Consider the following 22500-nt stretch of genomic DNA (forward strand, 5'->3'; position numbering starts at 1 on the left):
TCCTTCCTCCCCTCTGCAAGCTGCACTTAGCTACACTTACTGTGGCCAGGAGGGAATCCAAGAAGCTGCCAGAAAAGACAGTGCCTGTGGAAAAGGATGTGCTGAGATGCAGGCTTGTTCCTGAGAAGGATTCATCCAGTCCACTCAGCTGTTCAATATAGTGGATATTGGAAGGATTTTCTGCAAGGCAAAGATGGAAAAAGGAAAGACAGGCAGACAAGCTTAAGAATACAGGACTGCCATACAAAGCAGGCCAAGGGGTGACCACTGAACAAAGAATTTGATGTCTACACTGGGGTCAATGTAGGATCTACACTTACTTCAGTATCTATCTATCTATCTATCTATCTATCTATCTATCTATCTATCTATCATCTATCATCATCTATCTATATATCATCATCTATCTATCATCATTTATCTATCTATCATCATCTATCTACCTATCATCATTTATCTATCATCTATCATCTATCTATCTATCTATCTATCTATCTATCTATCTATCTACCTATCATCATCATCTATCTTATCTATCATCTATCATCTTCCTTCCTTCCTCTCTCTTCCTTCCTTCCTTCTTTCCTTCCTTCCTTCCTTTCTTTTCTTTTCTCTTTCTTTCTTTCTTTCTTTCTTTCTTTCTTTCTTTCTTTCTTTCTTTCTCTTTCTTTTTCTTTCTTTCTTTCTTTCTTTTTCTTTCTTTCTTTCTTTTTCTTTCTTTCTTTCTTTCTTTCTTTCTTTTTCTTTTTCTTTCTTTCTTTCTTTCTTTCTTTCTTTCTTTCTCTTTCTTTCTTTCTTTCTTTCTTTCTTTCTTTCTTTCTTCTTTCTTTCTTTCTTTCTTTCTTTCTTTCTTTCTTTCTTTCTTTCTTTCTTTCTTTCTTTCTTTCTTTCTTTTCTTTCTTTCTCTTTCTTTTTCTTTCTTTCATCTTCCTCCCCTAAACACATGTATCCTTCTTGGGTACCTTCATCATCAAGGGTATATCCTTGCACCCCAGGCCCAGGTCCTCCAAACAAGTGTCCCCAATGTCACCTTTATATAATTTATCTTTCAAACCAGGACACTTTTGTAAGTAAAAGGGGATACTCTCAATAACTGCACGGGGAAAACAGGCATAAATGGGAACATATGATCACCCCCGGTACAGACATTTTTCATAATACTATGCCATAGATACCCTAGTATTTATTTGGGTTTTTAGAGTTATCTAGGTCCATAATGAGTTAAAGTAGTACCTCTCAAAAATTTAATGTGCATATGAATCTCCTGGGCATCTTGTTACAGATGTTACAGATTGTTACAGATTCTGATTCATTGGGTCTAAGGGTGAGAATGGGATTCTAGGTGTCCAACAAGCATCCAGATGCTGCTGATTCATGGACTACACTCTGAGTAGCAGGGATTAGAGAATCCTCCTAATTGGGGCTCATGTAGCAGTAGCCAAAGTAACCATTAGCATGTCTCTATTTGCCCCAGGCTGCAACTCAGATCCCTGGAGGAAGCCTCTGAAGGGAATGCAACTGGTCATTGTTGGGAATACAAACAGAAGCACTGACTGCCTTTGTTCCAAGACTATTGTTTCAAAAATGTTTAAGTAGAAAATAGCATTGGAAGATAAAGATAATATCTCCCACCAGAGCAAAGGGAATCATGCTTACTGCCCATTATAAAAGATTCTGGTTCCTGAAGCCTGGGGTTCTTCTCCTATAAAGCAATTCATGGTGGGTACAGGTATCATTTGGCCCTTTTCATGTCACCCTGTGGGAACAAGGCCTTGGGCAAGCAGCACAAAACTGATGATACTTTGGCTATGGCCATTGCTTTGAGTGATAAACTGCTCTTTATCTTTGACCCAGTGGTCTTGTGTCTTCTGCCAGTGTCCATGAAACTGTGGCAGGTTACCTTGTTGGTTTGCAAGTAACATAAGGTCTTACTTACATCTTTCACAGTTCTTGACAGTCATATTACAGATCAAACCAAATCTACCTGGCATACGATGCAGAATACATTCCTAACTAAGATTGGATTGTTCTTTAATTCTTCAAATTACTCCTTGTCTTTATAAAAGGTGAGCAATGCATGATAATATCAACCCACATTTTTTATGCACATGTATTTTTTTCTCCTTGCATTGCCAACCCTCGACACACTCACATACCCCAGGAGCCCTTGTCCAAATCTTGCTGTGTCATCTTAAACTATTGGCCTCTACTTTGCTAGACATTTTCCTGCATGCCACGGTACATTCTGTACCAAAGTGCTGGCAGTCAGACTTGCAGCTCTCATGTCATCATGACCCTTTCCAGCCAGCCAAAGAACAAAAACTGAGTGAGCTGACAGGTGCTTTGTTAGACTAATTTAACAAGGGCTGCCTGGTGCCAGCAAGTCTTTAGTTGAAGCAAGCTCTGAGTCCCTGGAGAGTGACCAGATGTACTTTGGGATCAGTGAGAAGCTGGCTGGCCCCTCCTGACCACTCCAACTTACATCACAGTCTTCTAATCAATGTCCTCAGTGTATATACACCTTGGGTTAAACATGGTTCAAAAGGATAGAAAAATAAAAATAAAATACAAATAAAAACTGTAGCTGGGGGAGAGGAGCAAGATGGTGGAGGAGTAGGAGACCTAAATTTCGTCTGGTCCCAGGAATTCAGCTAGATAGGGATCAAACTATTCTGAACACCTATGAACTCAACAGGAGATCAAAGAAAAGAATAGTAACAACTCTCTGAACAGAAAAGCGACCACCTTCTGGAAGGTAGGACATGCGGAGAAGTGAATCTGAGGCAGTATTCGGGAAGATAGATGGCGGGGGAGGGGCCTCCATCAGCCACTACTGGCAAGTGATAGAGCCATGGAGCACAAAATCAGAACTTTTAGAAGTTGGCTACGCTGAGGGATGTCGCTCCAGTGGCTAAGCAGGGGGTGGAACCCTCACTGGGACAGTGTGGTCTCAGGACCCTTGGGGTCACAGAAAGCCCGGGGGTGCCTGAGTGCGGCAGAGCTCCCAGGTATCGGAGCGGGGAAGCCTGCTGCAGAGACAGAGCCAAGGAGTGGGCTCTCAGCTCGGGGTTGCCATAAACCATGATCCGTAGCAGAGTCGGGCCACTGCTCTTCCAGCAGGGACCCAACAAGTGGCCAACACCAAAGAAATACAAACAATTATAAGAACATATTATGAGCAACTATATGCCAGCAAATTAGACAATCTGGAAGAAATGGATGCATTCCTAGAGATGTATCAACTACCAAAACTGAACCAGGAAGAAATAGAAAACCTCAACAGACCTATAACCACTAAGAAAATTGAAGCAGTCATCAAAAATCTCCCAACAAACAAAAGCACAGGGCCAGCCGGCTTCCCAGGGGAATTCTACCAAACATTTAAAGAAGAATTAATACCTATTCTTCTGAAACTGTTCCAAAAAATAGAAATGGAAGGAATACTTCCAAACTCATTTTATGAGGCCACCATTACCTTTATCCCAAAACCAGACAAAGACCCCATCAAAAAGGAGAATTACAGACCAATATCCCTGATGAACATGGATGCAAAAATTCTCACCAAAGTACTAGCCAATAGGATCCAACAGTACATTAAAAGGATTATTCACCACGACCAAGTGGGATTTATCCCTGGGCTGCAAGGTTGGTTCAACATCCACAAATCAATCAATGTGATACAATACATTAATAAAAGAAAGAACAGAACCATATGATCCTCTCAATAGATGCAGAAAAAGCATTTGACAAAGTACAGCATCCTTTCTTGATCAAAACTCTTCAGAGTATAGGGATAGAGGGTATATACCTCAATATCATAAAAGCCATCTATGAAAACCCACAGCGAATATCATTCTCAATGGGGAAAAACTGAAAGCTTTCCCCCTAAGGTCAGGAACGCGGCAGGGATGTCCACTATCACCACTGCTATTCAACATAGTACTAGAAGTCCTAGCCACGGCAATCAGACAACAAAAAGAAATAAAAGGCATCCGAATCAGCAAAGAAGAAGTCAAACTCTCACTCTTTGCAGATGATATGATACTTTATGTGGAAAACCCAAAAGACTCTACCCCAGAACTTCTAGAACTCATACAGGAATTCAGTAAAGTGGCAGGATAGAAAATCAATGCACAGAAATCAGTGGCATTCCTATACACCAACAACAAGACAGAAGAAAGAGAAATTAAGGAGTCAATCCCATTTACAATTGCACCCAAAACCTTAAGATACCTAGGAATAAATCTAATCAAAGAGGCAAAGAATCTGTACTCAGAAAACTATAAAATACTCATGAAAGAAATTGAGGAAGACACAAAGAAATGGAAAAACATTCCATGATCATGGATTGGAAGAACAAATATTGTGAAGATGTCAATGCTACCTAGAGCAATCTACACATTTATTGCAATCCCTATCAAAATACCCTCAGGTTTTTTCAATGAAATGGAACAAATAATCCTAAAATTTGTATGGAACCAGAAAAGACCCCGAATAGCCAGAGGAATGTTGAAAAAGAAAAGCAAATCTGGTGGCATCACAATTCTGGACTTCAAGCTCTATTACAAAGCTGTAATCATTAAGACAGAATGGTACTGGCACAAAAACAGACACATAGAACAATGGAACAGAATAGAGAGCCCAGAAATAGACGCTATGGTCTACTGACTCTATGGTCAACTAATCTTTGACAAAGCAGGAAAGAATGTCCAATGGAAAAAAGACAGTCTCTTCAACATATGGTGTTGGGAAAATTGGACAGCCACATGCAGAAGAATGAAACTGGACCATTTCCTTACACCACACACAAAAATAGACTCCAAATGGTTGAAAGACCTAAATGTGAGACAGGAGTCCATCAAAATCCTAGAGGAGAACACAGGCAGCAACCTCTTCGACCTCAGCCGCAGCAACTTATTCCTGGAAACATCGCCAAAGGCAAGGAAAGCAAGGGCAAAAATGAACTATCGGGACTTCATCAAGATAAATAGCTTTTGCACAGCAAAAGAAACAGTCAACAAAACCAAAAGACAACCAACAGAATGGGAGAAGATATTTGCAAATGACATATCAGATAAACGGCTAGTATCCAAAATCTATAAAGAACTTTTTAAACTCAACACCCAAAGAACAAATGATCCAATCAAGATATGGGCAGAAGACATGAATAGACATTTTTCCAAAGAAGACATCCAAATGGCCAACAGACATATGAAAAAGTGCTCCACATCACTCAGCATCAGGGAAATCCAAATCCTTAATCAGGGAAATCCAAATCAAAACCACCTCACACCAGTCAGAATGGCTAAAATTAACAAGTCAGGAAACGACAGATGTTGGCGGGGATGCGGAGGAAGGGGAACCCTCCTACACTGTTGGTGGGAATGCAAGCTGGTGCAGCCACTCTGGAAAACAGTATGGAGGTTCCTCAAAAAGTTGAAAATAGAGCTACCATACAGTCCAGCAATTGCACTACTGGGTATTTACCTCAAAGATACAAATGTAGTGATCCAAAGGGGTATGTGCACCCCTACGTTTATAGCAGCAATGTCCACCATAGCCAAACTATGGAAAGCCAAGATGTCCATTGACAGATGAATGGATAAAGAAGATGTATATATATACAATGGAATAGTATGCAGCCATAAAAGGAATGAAATCTTACCATTTGCAAAGACGTGGATGGAACTGGAGGGTATTATGCTGAGCGAAATATGTCAATCAGAGAAAGACATGTATCATATGATGTCACATATGAGGAATTCTTAATCTCAGGAAACAAACTGAGGGTTGCTGGAGTGGTGGGGGATGGGAGGGAGGGGGTGGCTGGGCAATAGACATTGGGGAGGCTATGTGCTATGGTGAGCGCTGTGAACTGTGTAAGACTGTTGAATCACAGACCTGTACCTCTGAAACAAATAATACATTACATGTTATATGTTTAAAAAAAAAAGAAGAAGAAGAAGATAGCAGGAAGGGAAAAATGAAGGAGGGGAAATCGGAGGGGTAGATGAACCATGAGAGGCTATGGACTCTGAGAAACAAACTGAGGGTTCCAGAGGGGAGGGGAGTGGACAGGATGGGTTAGCCTGGTGATGGGTATTAAAGAGGGCATGTACTGAATGGAGCACTGGATGTTATATGCAAAAAATGAATCATGGAACACTACGTCAAAAAATTATGATGTAATGTATGGTGATTAACATAACGTAAAAAAAAAAAAAACTGTGGCTAACAAGTTTAGGTTCTAATCTGTGTTAAAGACAACATTCCCCTCTGTCATGTCTTCCCCTTTTTTCATCAATTATTGTCAGTATTAAATCCCAGTGTGTTCCCTCTTATCTCCCAGACATATCCCCAAATGCACACAGGCACCTTCCCTGCCTTCCCCACCCTTCTTTCTACTCCCAGAGCTCCTCACTAGGAAAGTCTCATATATGTGCATTTCCCATAAGGTGTTGGTGAGAGATAACAGCTTATTCTGGTATTTCTGCATGGAGTGTTTCCATTTTAGAAGAGCACCACTCAGGGGCAGGATTAAGATGACACAAGGGAGACACCTAGGACTCAAAATTTAAGGACCCCAGGAGTGGGTGCCTCCTTAACATCTGCATCCTGCATGCCTCATTTGTGTCACCCTAATCCCAGTCCTGGTATCACTACAGGAAAGGAAGCTGCCTGATACAATGTCCCACAATGGGTAGGTAGGTGAGTATAGGGAGATCCTTCCTAGCCAATCTCAAACTCATGCCCCACCACCCACCCTCCACTGGAGATTTCCTCCAAACAAGAATGAGCCAGTTCCTGGTCTCACTTTCCTGAGAACTGAACAAGAGGAGAAGGCAGGTGTTATTCCTGCACCATGACATCCAGATATAACAGTCTCTGCTTGATGATGTCACTAGTTAGATAAAAGCCCAAAGTAATGTCCAGTCAAACACTTAATGTTTCTCTGGGCCCCATTCTGATTCCTCAGTCCTTTGACTGTGGATTCTAAAAAGAACCTTGGGACATCAATTATGGATGACAAAGATTTCTCCCTTGCATTCTGTCCTTGAAACACAACTTACTCAGTTCGGTGAGGATGGGGATTCTTCGGTATTTTGATTTCCCAGAATATCTGCCAAAGTGCTCTGAAGTCCCTTCTGTGAACACAGACAACAACAAAGAAGAAAAGAGATGGATACATGCAAACAAAGTGACTTACAAAACTTGGCAAGGATGGAGAAGCACACCATGTAACGTGATGCTTCATCTTAACAAAGTTACTCTCATGTCCAAATCCTTGTTTTTTTTCTATATTTAGGGGAAACATTGGGTCCTCCTCAGCATCTCCTTTTGAGAAGTGGTGTGTGTGTGTATTTTAAATGGCACTTCAAATGAACTACAAAAAAGGCAAAGCTCAACCAGTGGTTGCTTATTGACCACATTAGTAAAATATGATTATTCTCTGTGGAGTGGTAGTGCTGGATGATGGCCCAGGCAGGCTGTGCCTGAATCCACATTCATTTGCTTGCAAAACTTTCAGGAAACCATGAATAAATAGGTGGGGCTGCTCCACCAGTGCTTCTGGAGACACTACAACTGGTTTCTGACTCTTAGTGCTCTCAGCCTTTTGGAGATGCTCTCTGGGTATTCAGGTGCCCATGTGGCACTGCTCATGTCTTTCTTCTTCCACAGAATTGGCTGCCTCCCATCCCTGGTTATCCTGCCTCAATCCTGAATGCCTTGGGAGTTCCTTAAAGATGGGCAGGGTGTCACTTAGAGCCTCTAAGCTTTGCTTTCAGTTTACAGACAGATTTCCCTCCTGTGTGAGGAGGTGAAGCGCTTCACTCTCCTCTGTGAGCCTCGACTCCACAAGACAGCGATGCACAGAATCAGCCTGAAACACAGTGCTACCATGCAGGGAACCATGGACAGGTTCAAAACCAGGCAGAACACCAGAGTTTTGGTCTCTAAGCCAAACCAAAAAAATGTAAAGAATGAAAAGGGAAGAGAGAAATGGAGAGCTGGGGTCCATTTAAAAAAGAAACACACACATAATGATCTCATCAGAAGTGATGCTTTAAAACTGTTGGTTACCTTTCTTGAGCCTTTCTGAGAATACTGTGTAACAGGGACATGCTACTGTGAAAGGCAAAAATTCTACTTAAAATTCCCTGCTGCCTTGGAAGAGGGTCTGCTGTTTACTGAGCCAGGCACATGGGAGGGGACAGAGTGAGATGGGGAGTGAATGGAGATGAGCATGGTGGTAAGATAGGCTGACAGATAAAGGAGAGCTGCTGAGACAGGGACAGGGGAAAAGAAATGACCCAGAAGATTATTTTTTTCAGAGGGAATGCTATATACTATAATATTTACCAGATTTTCCATCTCCCCAAGACATTCAGTAAAAGAGGCACTTCTTACTAATGCAGAGTAGAACTGAATATATTTCTGAGAGTCACTAAAATTTGGATTCATGCTTCAAGGTGGATTTGGGGTAAAACCTGATGTGCCACAGGAAGCTCCCAACCTATTTGGTTTATAGTTAGAAGTGGCAAGTGTCTTAGGAATTTAGTAAATGCTGCAACTTTAGGTAGGGAGATGGAAGACCAGAGGGCTAACCTTGTTCACACAGCTATTTAAGAGGAAGGCTCATAGTTTGGCTTGAGATCAGATATCCTAACTCATTGGTAAATCTTAGTTGTGATGGGACCTGAATACCTTCCAACTGTTTTTCCTAAAAAAATGTCTCTGGGATTTCCATAATGCAGGAAGATTGGGGGAACTAAGATTTACTTTATTCTCAGAACTGTGTAAGATGCTTTCTCTGTTCTATGCACATTTCCTTCCTTCTTCCTTCTGCCAAAATTTAAAGAAAGTCTTCTCCATGGCAGGACTGTGAAGAGTCCCTGTCCCAGTGGCATCCTATGTGATGTAAATATAAAATAATTTCAGTGATGAGTATTGTGGAAAAACCTAACTTTTAGGGGCCAGTGATTGATGAGGGAAGGTGACTTTAGATAGGATATGAAAAGAGTCCTCTCTGATGTTGGATGGAGTCCTGAGTGGTGAAAAGCTACCCAGGGAGAGGGAATAGGATGAGGGATCCAAGGAAGGAAAGAGCCAGTATAAACAGGATGAAGTAGGAGAAAATTCAAACTCTCTACTGGCCTGCAAGACCCTATGTTATTTTCCTATAATTGTCATGGGTCACATTATAGGGTTTAAAGTAGGGAACTGACATTATTTACTAAATATTTATAGACGATCCCTCTGGCTGCTGTGAGCAGTAGAAACTATAGAGAGATCACAATTTTACTACAGTCATATCAAATCTGTGAATTCAGTGTATATAGTCAGATACTTCAATCTCAAATGTTCTTATTGGGTACAGACACATGTATAACAGTTGAAACAATTGCTTTGGACACCAGCTGAAGGACGGCAACTGAATTTCTGCCTTAATTCTATCTTGTCTTGTAGAGCAATGGTTAATTTGAATATGTGTCAGATCATAGCCTGAGTATATTTTACTAATGTCAATATTTTTGCTACCTGATAGTACATAGTATTATACCTGAAATCTTCCAGTCTGGCAGGGTGCTATTACAAAAGATTGCTTAATTGTAGATTACTACTGTACATTTAAATTTCAGTAGCATATTAAGCTGTCAGACTTAATTACCATTATATGTTTAGATTATGCCACAGATTATTTAGTTCAGTACCTAGGTTTGCCAACCTGTTCTCCTTGTGACGTGACAGGGCAGCAATTAGAGTGTCACTGGAAAACCTAAAGTTCCCCATGGAAATGTCCAGGAGGGCTGGCATTCTTACAGATCTTTCAGAGAGTCCTCACTCTGCTGTCCCCAACCCCCAACATCCCTCGGTGAATCACCGTATGGAATAGCTTTGGTGGTCCAAGATGGCCTTCATATATAAGTTTGTCATGACTGAAGATGTGGGAAAGCCCACTGATCCCACAAATGTCTCACCAGATATGCAAGGGCAAGGTTTCTGATCTTGATATGATTAACATTTGGGGCCCAAAAGTTTGTTTGTTTGAAACTATGTGGGGCTGTCCTGTGCATTGTAGGATGTTTACCAATATCTCTGACCTCTACTCACTAGCTGCCAATAGTATCCCCTCAAGTTGTGACAACCAAAACTGTCTCCAGACATTGTCAGATGACCTCTGGGGGCAAAACTGTTCCTGATTGATAACCATTATCCTAGAGGAAGGGAAAGTGAACTGCCCATTGGCTAGTCTTATGTTGGTACTCAGCATGCAAGGTGTTCTCTGCCTCCTAGAAGAATTTCACAATCCTTTATACTGTCAATTCTTGGAGGCATGTACTCCCATTTCCACCTCTTAAGGATGGTACAAGAGTAGTATTAATATGAAATGGGAAGAATGGTTAAGAGAACAAAACAGGCTTCTCTGAGGATTGGGAATTTCTGTATATAAACTCCAGGCAGATTCCTATAATGCCAGAGTCATTAATGAAATTTCTGAGTAATGATCCTTTGCTTTTCACAAGTTCATAATGTGACTTTTACTGATGCTATGGTGCCAGACAAGCAGACTCCATGACCTTTGTTGGGTGGCACAGTAGAGCCTGACTGGATCTGCATTTCCTGGTTACACAAATGGGTATGATGACATCCATAAAAGAAATGGTGCAAGGACTACACAATACATTTTTCTCTAAACTTTTGTTTTTATCTTTGGGGAGAGCACCTACTCATTCTTCATAATGATTGAAATACTTTGATATTCCTTCATTTTTTCTGCCTCCTTTCCAAATCTTTTTCCCCCTCACCTTTACCTCCTTTTACCAATTCATCTTTCTCCTTTGAGGGCAACCTTTTAACCTGTAACAGAGTACATGGCACATCATACAAGAACAACATTGTTTTGTTGAATTAATAAATAAGTTAAAGGATGAAAATTACTAGATATAAAAGAAACCAGAATTAAATTCACAGGTTTCTCTCTTTCTAGCCTATGTAAGATGTGAGACTTAAGTAAAACTAGTCATAGGAAGGACAAGTCACCCAGATGATTAACTAGATGGCCGATGTCAGTTTATCCCAGGCTATGTTATGCGGGCATTTTCATTTGCATATTGATGATATTGCCTTTAAAGTGAATACTTCTTCTCTGTCCAATCATAGAAAGTTGTAAGCATGGTGTACTCACATACACACCTACTCACACATATACCACACACATATCTTGTGTAAATCTGAGTGAGCCTAATTGCTAAGCTAAGGATTTATGTGCAGAACACAACAGCATTTTTAGATTTGTTTAGTAGTGATATGGCTCATACCTCCTTAGACTGGATTTTCATGGCACTCTGCTATTCATAAAGTGCTTTGTTATTAGTCTGCTTCGCAAAACACCCTGAAGCTCTGGGTGCCAACTGGGCTTTTGTTGCTTAGGAAGGGTGTCTCAAGTAGCTGGCTCAGTTCACTTACCAAAGATTAGGCTAGATTACTCACTTACTCCTTTGGTCCAAGAACCTTCTATTTTCCCACCTAGCAACAGTGACCTGGGAGTCAGAGAGAGCTCTTTTGGTTTCCTAATTTGATTCATGAACATTTTTATCCACAACCATAATCATGAAAGCCTCGCAATTTCTGTGATGTCTGACCACTCCAAGTTCCATGCACAGTGGAACAGCTGTGCTCAGCAGCTGCACAGCTAGAGGACTGAGTTCCTGATCCTGAGTATCAACATCTCCAAGGGAAATGGCTGGATGGAGGGGACCCCAACAATGATTTACTTTTATTTTTGACTTGAAAATCTGTTTTAGATACAGAAAATTCTTCACTAATAGTTACTTTCATATTAGGTTGAATGTCTAGTAGTCAATTTCAGAAATAGATTAATAGATAAGCCTTTTCCTATTTGGGGGGGAGAAGGGGAACCACAATTTTTAGTGGGAATTTACCTCAAACAGTTAGGTACAGTGAAATGTATGGGAACTCCTCAAGAGTCCAGCTTACTGGCTCATTTGCTTCAATTCATTAGGTAGGTGGTAAGCACCTAAGTGACCATAATTGTACTAGGCACTAAGAGGAATACAAAGGAGGAAAAAACTTGATCCCTATCCTGAATAGATCCTGCTTCTTACCATCTCTTTCCAATCTGAAGCTACAATATGACATTTTTAGTCTATGGAAGTCAGAAGAGACCTTAGCGATAGTCTTCTAAAGTTCATAAATTGAAAGAATCTTGAAAGAGTAAAAGAGGGGAGGAGCAAGATGGCAGAGGAGTAGGAGACCTACATTTCGTCTGGTCCCAGGAATTCAGCTAGATAGGGATCAAACCATTCAGAACACCTACGAACTCAACAGGAGATCAAAGAAAAGAATAGCAGCAACTCTCTGAACAGAAAAGCGACATTTTCTGGAAGGTAGGACATGCGGAGAAGTGAATCCGAGGCGATATTCGGGAAGATAGACCGCGGTGGGAGGGAGCCTCTGTCGGCCGCTACCGGCAGGTGATAGAGCAGCGGAGCACAAAATCAGAACTTTTAGAAGTCTGCTCTGCTGAGGGATGTCGCTTCAGTGGCTAAGTGGGGGTGGAACCCTCGCAGGGACAGTGTGGTCTCAGGACCCTCAGGGTCACAGAAAGACCAGGCATGCCTGAGTGCGGCAGAGCTCCCAGGTATTGGAACAGTGAAGCTGGCTGCAGAGACAGAGCCAAGGAGTGGGCTCTCAGCTCGGGGTTGCCATAAACCGTGATCCGTGGCACAGTCGGGCCACTGCTCTTCCAGCAGGGACCCAACAAGTGGCAGATCCGGGGAGACTCCCCTTCTCCCCAGGAGAATCGGTGCTGGAGTGCACCGCAGGAATCTGCTGGGTTTGGAGACTCCAAACAGGGTCATGTGCCAGAGATAGAAACACTTGGTCAACAGGCCCCTCCCCCAGAAGATCCGCAAGAACAGCCAACCAAGACCAAGTTTACAGATCAATGAGAATGGCAGAACTCCAGCACTAGGGGAATACAGCACATAGAATTCATGGCTTTTTTCCCGCTGATTCTTTAGTCTCTCAAAATTAATTTTTTTAATTTTCTTTTTTTTCTTCTTCTATTTTTTTTTGAATTTTTCTTTTTCCCTTTTTCAACCAACATCTTATCAATCCCCTTTTTAAAAATCTTTTTTATTTTTCATTTTTAGAGTCATATTCTATCCCTTCATAGTAGTTAACCCTATTTTTGGTATATATATATATGTTGTTCTCTCTTTAAAATTTTGAAATACAGTTTCTTCTAACAGACCAAAATATACCCTAAATCTCTAGTGTATGGCTTTGTTCTAGTCTCCTGCCTGATCACATTCTCTCCCTTTTTAATTTTAATTTCTTTTCTTTTTTCAACCAACTTCTTATCAATTCCTTTTATAAAATCTTTTATAATTTTCATCTTTACAATCATATTCCATCCCTTCACCATATTTACCCTTATTTTTGTACATATATAAGTTTTTCTTTCTTTAAAATTTTGGGAGGCAGTTTCCTCTAACAGACCAAAATATGCCCAAAATCTAGTGTGTGGCACTGATCTATTCACCAGCCTGATCATGTTTGATCATATTCTTTTTTTTTCTTTTTTCTTTTTTCTTTCTTTCCCCTTCTTTTCCCCTGGTTTCAGGTCTCTTCTGACTTGTTTAGTGTATATTTTTCTGGGGTCATTGTTACCCTGTTAGCATTTTGTTTTCTCATTCATCTGTTCTCCTCTGGACAAAATGACAAAATGGAAAAACTCACCTCAGAAAAAAGAACAAGAGGCAGTACCGACTGCCAGGGACCTAATCAATATGGACATTAGTAAGATGTCAGAACTAGAGTTCAGAATGACAATTATAAAGATACTAGCTGGGCTTGAAAAAAGCGTGGACGATAATAGAGAAACGCTTTCTGGAGAAATAAAAGAACTAAAGTCTAACCAAGTCAAAATCAAAAAGGCTATTAATGAGGTGCAATTGAAAATGGAGGCTCTAACTGCTAGGATAAATGAGGCAGAAGAGAAAATCAGTGATATAGAAGACCAAATGATGGAGAAAAAGGAAGCTGAGAAAAAGAGAGATAAACAACTACTGGATCACGAGGGCAGAATTCGAGAGATAAGTGATACCATAAGAACAAACAGTATTAGAATAATTGGGATCCCAGAAGAAGAAAGAGAGAGGGGGGCAGAAGGTATATTGGAGCAAATTATAGCAGAGAACTTCCCTAATTTGGGGAAGGAAACAGGCATCAAAATCCAGGAGGCACAGAGAACCTCCCCCAAAATCAATAAAAATAGGTCAACATCCTGACATCTAATAGTAAAACTTCCGAGTCTCAGAGACAAAGAGAAAATCCTGAAAGTAGCTCGGGACAAGAGGTCTGTAACCTACAATGTTAGAAACATTAGATTGGCAATAGACCTATCCACAGAGACCTGGCAGGCCAGAAAGGACTGGCAGGATATATTCAGACCACTAAATGAGAAAAATATGCAGCCAAGAATACTATATCCAGCTGGGCTGTCACTGAAAATAGAAGGACAAATAAAAAACTTCCAGGACAAACAAAAACTAAAGGAATTTGGATACACGAAACCAGCCCTACAAGAAATATTGAAAAGGGTCCTCTAAGTAAAGAGAGAGCCTAAAAGTAACATACACCAGAAAGGAACACAGACAATATACAGTAACAGTAACCTTACCGGCAATACAATGGTACTAAATTCATATCTTTCAATAGTTACCCTGAATGTAAATGGGCTAAATGCCCCAATCAAAAGACACAGGCTATCAGATTGGATAAAAAAACAAGACCCATTGATATGCTGTCTGCAAGAGACTCATTTTAGACCCAAAGACACCCACAGATTGAAAGTGAGGGGGTGGAAAACCATTTACCATGCTAATGGACATCAAAAGAAAGCTGGGGTGGCAATCCTTATGTCAGACAAATTAGATTTTAAACCAAAGACTATAATAAGACATGAGGAAGGACACTATATCGTACTTAAAGGGTCTATCCAACAAGGAGATCTAACAATTGTAAATATCTATGCCCCTAACATGGGAGCAGCCAATTATATAAGCCAATTAATAACAAAAGCAAAGAAACACATTGACAACAATACAATAGTAGAGGGGGACTTTAACACCCCCCTCACTGAAATGGACAGATCATCTAAGCAAAAGATCAACAAGGAAATAAAGACTTTAAATGACACACTGGACCAAATGGACTTCACAGATATATTCAGAACATTCCATCCCAAAGCAACAGAATACACATTCTTCTCTAGTGCCCATGGAACATTCTCCAGAATAGATCACATCCTAGGTCACAAAGCAGGTCTCAACCGGTACCAAAAGATTGGAATCATTCCCTGAATATTTTCAGACCACAGTGCTTTGAAACTAGAACTCAATCACAAGAGGAAAGTCAGAAAGAATGCAAATACATGGAGGCTAAAGAGCATCCTACTAAAGAATGAATGGGTCAACCAGGAAATTAAAGAAGAATTTAAAAAATTCATGGAAACCAATGAAAATGAAAACACAAGTGTGCAAAATCTCTGGGATGCAGCAAAGGCAGTCCTAAGAGGAAAGTATTTAGCAAAGAAGCCTTTCTTAAGAAACAAGAAAGGTCTCAAATACACAACCTAACCCTACACCTAAAGGAGGTGGAGAAAGAACAGCAAATAAAGCCTAACCCAGCAGGAGACAAGAAATAATAAAGATCAGAGCAGAAATCAATGAAATAGAAACCAAAAGAACAGTAGAACAGATCAACGAAACTAGGAGCTGGTTCTTTGAAAGAATAAGATTGATAAACTCCTGGCCAGACTTATCAAAAAGAAAAGAGAAATGACACAAATAAATAAAATCATGAATGAAAGAGGAGAGATCACGACCAACACCAAAGAAATGCAAACAATTATAAGAACATATTATGAGCAACTATATGTCAGCAAATTAGATAATCTGGAAGAAATGGATGCATTCCTAGAGATGTACCAACTACCAAAACTGAACCAGGAAGAAATAGAAAACCTCAACAGACCTATAACTACTAAGGAAATTGAAGCAGTAATCAAAAATCTCCCAACAAACAAAAGCACAGGGCCAGCCAGCTTCCCAGGGGAATTCTACCAAACATTTAAAGAAGAATTAATACCTATTCTTCTGAAACTGTTCCAAAAAATAGAAATGAAAGGAAAACTTCCAAACACATTTTATGAGGCCAGCATTAACTTGATCCCCAAATCAGACAAAGACCCCATCAAAAAGGAGAATTACAGACCAATATCCCTGATGAACATGGATGCAAAAATTCTCACCAAAGTACTAGCCAATAGGATCCAACAGTACATTAAAAGGATTATTCACCACGACCAAGTGGGATTTATCCCTGGGCTGCAAGGTTGGTTCAACATCCACAAATCAATCAATGTGATACAATACATTAATAAAAGAAAGAACAAGAACCATATGATCCTCTCAATAGATGTAGAAAAAGCATTTGACAAAGTACAGCATCCTTTCTTGATCAAAACTCTTCAGAGTATAGGGATAGAGGGTACATACCTCAAGATCATAAAAGCCATCTATGAAAACCCACAGAGAATATCATTCTCAATGGGGAAAAACTGAAAGCTTTCCCCCTAAGGTCAGGAATGCGGCAGGGATGTCCACTATCACCACTGCTATTCAACATAGTACTAGAAGTCCTAGCAACGGCAATCAGACAACAAAAAGAAATAAAAGGCATCCAAATCAGCAAAGAAGAAGTCAAACTCTCACTCTTTGCAGATGATATGATACTTTATGTGGAAAACCAAAAGACTCCACCCCAAAACTGCTAGAACTCATACAGGAATTCAGTCAAGTGGCAGGATAGAAAATCAATGCACAGAAATCAGTGGCATTCCTATACACCAACAATAAGACAGAAGAAAGAGAAATTAAGGAGTCAATCCCATTTACATCTGCACGCAAACCCATAAGATACCTAGGAATAAATCTAATCAAAGAGGCAAAGAATCTGTACTCAGAAAACTATAAAATACTCATGAAAGAAATTGAGGAAGACACAAAGAAATGGAAAAACATTCCATGATCATGGATTGGAAGAACAAATATTGTGAAGATGTCAATGCTACCTAGAGCAATCTACACATTTATTGCAATCCCTATCAAAACACCCTCAGGTTTTTTCAATGAAATGGAACAAATAATCCTAAAATTTGTATGGAACCAGAAAAGACGCCAAATAGCCAGAAGAATGTTGAAAAAGAAAAGCAAAGCTGCTGGCATCACAATTCCTGACTTCAAGCCCTATTACAAAGCTGTAATCATCAAGACAGTATGGTACTGGCACAAAAACAGACACATAGAACAATGGAACAGAATAGAGTCCAGAAATGGACCCTCAACTCTATGGTCAACTAATCTTTGACAAAGCAGGAAAGAATGTCCAATGGAAAAAAGACAATCTCTTCAACATATGGTGTTGGGAAAATTGGACAGCCACATGCAGAAGGATGAAACTGGACCATTTCCTTACACTACACACAAAAATAAACTCAAAATGGATGAAAGACCTAATGTGAGACAGGAGTCCATCAAAATCCTAGAGGAGAACACAGACAGCAACCTCTTCGACCTCCGTCGCAGCAACTTCTTCCTGGAAACATAGCCAAAGGCAAGGGAAACAAGGGTAAAAATGAACTATCGGGACTTCATCAAGATAAAAAACTTTTGCACAGCAAAGGAAACAGTCAACAAAACCAAAAGACAACTGACAGAATGGGAGAAGATATTTGCAAATGACATATCAGATAAAGGGCTAGTATCCAAAATCTATGAAGAACTTCTCCACTCAACACCCAAAGAACAAATGATCCAATCATGAAATGGGCAGAAGACATGAACAGATATTTTTCCAAAGAAGACATCCAAATGGCCAACAGACACATGAAAAAGTGCTCAACATCTCTCAGCATCAGGGAAATCCAAATCAAAACCTCAATGAGATACCACCTCACACCAGTCAGAATGGCTAAAATTAACACGTCAGGAAACGACAGATGTTGGCGGGGATGCGGAGAAAGGGGAACCCTCCTACACTGTTGGTGGGAATGTAAGCTGGTGTAGCCACTCTGGAAAACAGTATGCAGGTTCCTCAAAATAGAGCTACCCTATGACCCAGTAATCGCTCTACTGGGTATTTACCCCAAAGATACAAATGTAGTGATCCGAAGGGGTACGTGCACCCCAATGTTTATAGCAGCAATGTACACAATAGCCAAACTATGGAAAGAGCCAAGATGTCCATCAACAGATGAATGGATAAAGAAGATGTGGCATATATATACAATGGAATATTATGCAGCCATCAGAAAAAAACAAAATCTTGCCATTTGCAATGACGTGGATTGAACTAGAGTGTATAATGAGCGAAATACGTCAATCAGAGAAAGACATGTATCATATGATGTCACTGATATGAGGAATTCTTAATCTCAGGAAACAAACTGAGGGTTGCTGGAGTGGTGGGGGGGGTAGGAGGGATGGGGTGGCTGGGTGATAGACATTGGGGAGGGTATACTATGGTTAGCACTGTGAATTGTGTAAGACTGATTAATCACCTGTACCTCTGAAACAAATAATACATTATATGTTAAAAAAAAAGAGAGAGAGAGAAGATAGTAGGAAGGGTAAAATGAAGGAGGGGAAGTCAGAGGGGGAGACGAACCATGAGGACTATGGACTCTGAGAAACAAACTGAGGGTCCTAGAGGCGGGGGGTGGGGGAATGTATTAGTCTGGTGATGGGTATTAAAGAGGGCACGTATTGAATGGAGCACTGGGTGTTATATGCAAACAATGAATCATGGAACACTACATCAAAAACTAATGATGTAATGTATGGTGATTAACATAACATAATAACATAAAATTAAAAAAAAGAGTAAGAGAGAATTATACTTCATTCTCTCAAACATTAAACTAGGAATAGTAGTGGAGCATCTCTAAGATATAATGAGAATTGATACTACTACTACTAAATATTATTAATTATAATAATATGCCAATTTCTATCTTATCTAATATTTAATTAATAACAAAAACAGCACTTAAAATTCAGTGGGAAAACTGTTACATGCATTCCGTTTAGGAGATGGAAAGAGTTTTTCATTTGATTTAGGATTACCAAGGACTTAACTCTCTGCTACTTCTATTACAGAATTCTCAGAGTTGGAAGAGGTCTTCGACAATAACTGATCCAACCTCTCCTCCTCCCCATGATCAAAGTACTTCAGAGATGAGTTAATTCTCTTTCCTTATTCCATTCTCTCTAACCTCCTCCTATCAGGGAGTTGTTCTTACGTGATTCTTCAGGTGTCTGGGCAGAGCAGCTAATCCTCAGTGATCCAATGTTGAGGGTGGCCATGATGGTCTCTGTGTCTACCAGAGCTGGGTTGCTTGATGCCTTGGATGAGGAGGATAAGACAGCACACATGGAACATTCCTCTATGTTGGCTGCATGGAGGTCTTCAGGAAAGAGTGCCGATCCCTAATGAGAGAAAACCCAGTAGAGGAGGGACTTCTCAGATGGAGGGATTTTATATAATGGTGATGCCTCTTGTGGGATGCAATTTTTGAGCCAAAGCCTCTCCAGCCTTCACTGAATTGGTTTTAAGACTTAGTTACCTGATATCTGAACACATTTAGCCTCATTGATCATTAATATCTTAGTGAGACTGAATTTCACAGACCCTACCTGAGAGCAAGTCTGGATGAGCCAAAGGAGGGTAAAGAGGGAGGACCCTGCATCCATTCAGATGATTCAAGTGGGAGAAGTAAAGTAGGGATAACAGTAGGGGTAACAAGAAACATTCAGAGAAAGGGGAAGTAATGGATCTAAAGGCAAATTTTGCATCCCCACAATTTTGCTTGCAGCCGACCTTTTCTGTACCCTCTGGATTAACTAGCATAGTGGTGGTTGCTTCTTTCCCAATTTGGTGGAGAAATAGGGATAGATCTGGTTCTGTCTTCAGGTAGCTTAGATATGAATACCAGTAATTCCTAACACTAGCTGGATCTAGAGATTTCTGGTCCTTTTCCTTTTTTCCTTTCTGTGGCCTAAAGTAAGGGTACAGTGCAGAGAACTTTATGGTGGCTTTTTAAAGAAGCAAATGAAATTTGTTCCTTGAGAGAACCATTTTTGAAATTTGAACAATATTATATATTGTTAGCATTATTTCATGAAAAAGTTACATGGTTTGGGTGCATTTCACACTGCACATACTTTTTTTTTTTTTAATCCAGGGAAATAGTGGCATACAATAGCATACTGGTGTATAAATGTTCAGAGCAAATACAATTACAACTACAATGCCACATATGCATAATGGATCCATTCCTCAGAAATGTAAACCTAATTCCTCTTTCTCATACATCTATCAAGGACTATGTGGCATTATGTATTCCATAAAAGATGCGTCTTCAGAAAAGATGAGAAAGAGCACAAAGGCTAGCTAGTATCAGTTTAGCTGTGGACATTAAGTTAGAATCAGATTCAGAAATGTAGAGAAACTCTTATTTATATAAAGACCATAAAATATGATTATAAACATAAAACATAAAATGTAGTGGCTCCTGGGCATAAACTCTGGAGCCACAATGTCTAGATTTAAATCTTTGTTCTGCTACTTACCTGCTGTGTAAACTTGGACAGGTTACCTACTCTCTCCATGCCCAAAGTCCAACACCTTTAAAATCTACCCTATAGGATTATTTTGAGGGTTAAATGAGTTAATATATGTAAAATGCTTAGAATAGTTTTTAATACCTGTAAGCACTATACAACTACAAGCTACTGTTTTATTATTTATTAATGCTAGTACCATTAGTGTTGCCATCATTATAAATATTCACTATCTCTAATGTGACACTTACAGGTAGAATGTATATCCGGGGAAAATTCCGGAGAAATAGCCATTCTCTCTTCAGGTAATCCAGAGACCCAATGAACACAATGTCTTTCAGCTCCGGCCGTGTATAGCTGCTAGCTCTCAAGGGCATTACAAAATTCCGAAGCCCCATCAATGTTGAGGTAGCATCTCCAAAGACACATGCTACTACATGGTTCCGAAACTCATGTTTTGACTTGTCCATTCGTTTCTAAGCATAAGCATGCCAGAGTCTGGTCAGTTTTAGAAACAAGCTGAGAGCCTCTCAAAGAGGGCTCTGTCCCCTCATCCCAACTCTTCCAGGTACATCCATAGGAGGACTTTCATAAGGATAATGAAATTCTGCAAATTGCTCATAAAATGGAATTTACCTACCATGAGGCAATTATACTTTTTATCTTTTTGTGGAGTTCCTTCTTATTCCACTTTTTAAAGTCTTTTATTAGCATGGAGTGCATCAATTAAAACTCAGATTAGTGTCATTCCTCAAGGTGTGAAACCATAGAACCAAACGGGGAGCACATCTTTTATTTTCATTACGTGGTTTTGGCCTTATATGCACTATAGTAAGATTCAATGAAAAACTAAAACATTACAAATTCCATTGCTAAATGTATGTCTTCTAGTGAGTCCTGAAAATCGCATAAAGTTGTACATGTTGCAATTTTTGGTGGATTTTCATACATATGAAAATACCTATTAGTTTGGAACATACGAAATTGCCTTTTTATGGGTCAAAAATGGTTGAGTATTGGTAACTTCATATGGTTCAACCTAATATACCAAACTCACTCAACAGATGCTTTCCAGAGTTGAGGAAATTCATTATGCAAAGTGCAGAAAAGAAATGAAAAGGTCACAAAAATTCCATTTGAACCCAAACATTTGAACATGTCACATACTACCATCAGCATCACTGATTGTTAACATTTTCTCTGTATCTCCAAGTAGTACCTCCAAATAATCATATACATGAAAAATATTTAAATGAGCTTTTCCCCACATTCACAGAGACTTTTAAGAGTGATAAATGTAACTTTAAAAAAAGAGAGACATGATATTCCTGTAGGAAATTCATTTCAAGCCTTTGATTTCTTTCAGGGAATGAGTCAGTGTCTTCTCTCGTGGCTCTAGAATGGGCTAGAAAGAGCACTGGATCTGGAGGAAGACTTGATTCTGTATTCTGTTGTATGACTGTGAACAAGCTAGTTTACCCTCTGACACTCAATTTCTTTAAGTTTGAATGGTTTAAAAAATAAAAGCTAACTCTGTTGTGGAAATGAAATAATATATTGGAAGTACAGTGCTCAACTCATTAGCTCTTGTTCAATACCTGTTAATCAACTCTGAATCTTTTGAATTCCTAGAGTTTCAGAGGAGGACTCTTGGAAGCTGGTAGAGAACAGGTTAAATGCATATAGAAGCACTTCATACATGAGTGTGGTCTATATTCCTCAGCACATGAAGACTCAGAATACTTCAAATGGATATATCATCCTGCCCTATGCCCATATTTAGCTG

General features: G+C 39.8%; 1 protein-coding gene across 1 annotated transcript in view; it reads right to left on the minus strand.

The window, feature by feature from the left end:
• KCNU1 (potassium calcium-activated channel subfamily U member 1) overlaps positions 1 to 22500 on the minus strand; it is a 165482-nt gene that overhangs the window by 12784 nt on the left and 130198 nt on the right. Inside the window, 5 exon segments of the mRNA XM_036110253.2 lie at positions 41 to 180; positions 7071 to 7131; positions 7557 to 7595; positions 19416 to 19580; positions 20966 to 21190. Of these exon segments, the coding sequence (XP_035966146.1) occupies positions 41 to 180; positions 7071 to 7131; positions 7557 to 7595; positions 19416 to 19580; positions 20966 to 21190 (630 nt within the window).

Source organism: Halichoerus grypus, chromosome 3 (assembly GCF_964656455.1).
Source record: "Halichoerus grypus chromosome 3, mHalGry1.hap1.1, whole genome shotgun sequence".
Taxonomy (NCBI): domain Eukaryota; kingdom Metazoa; phylum Chordata; class Mammalia; order Carnivora; family Phocidae; genus Halichoerus; species Halichoerus grypus.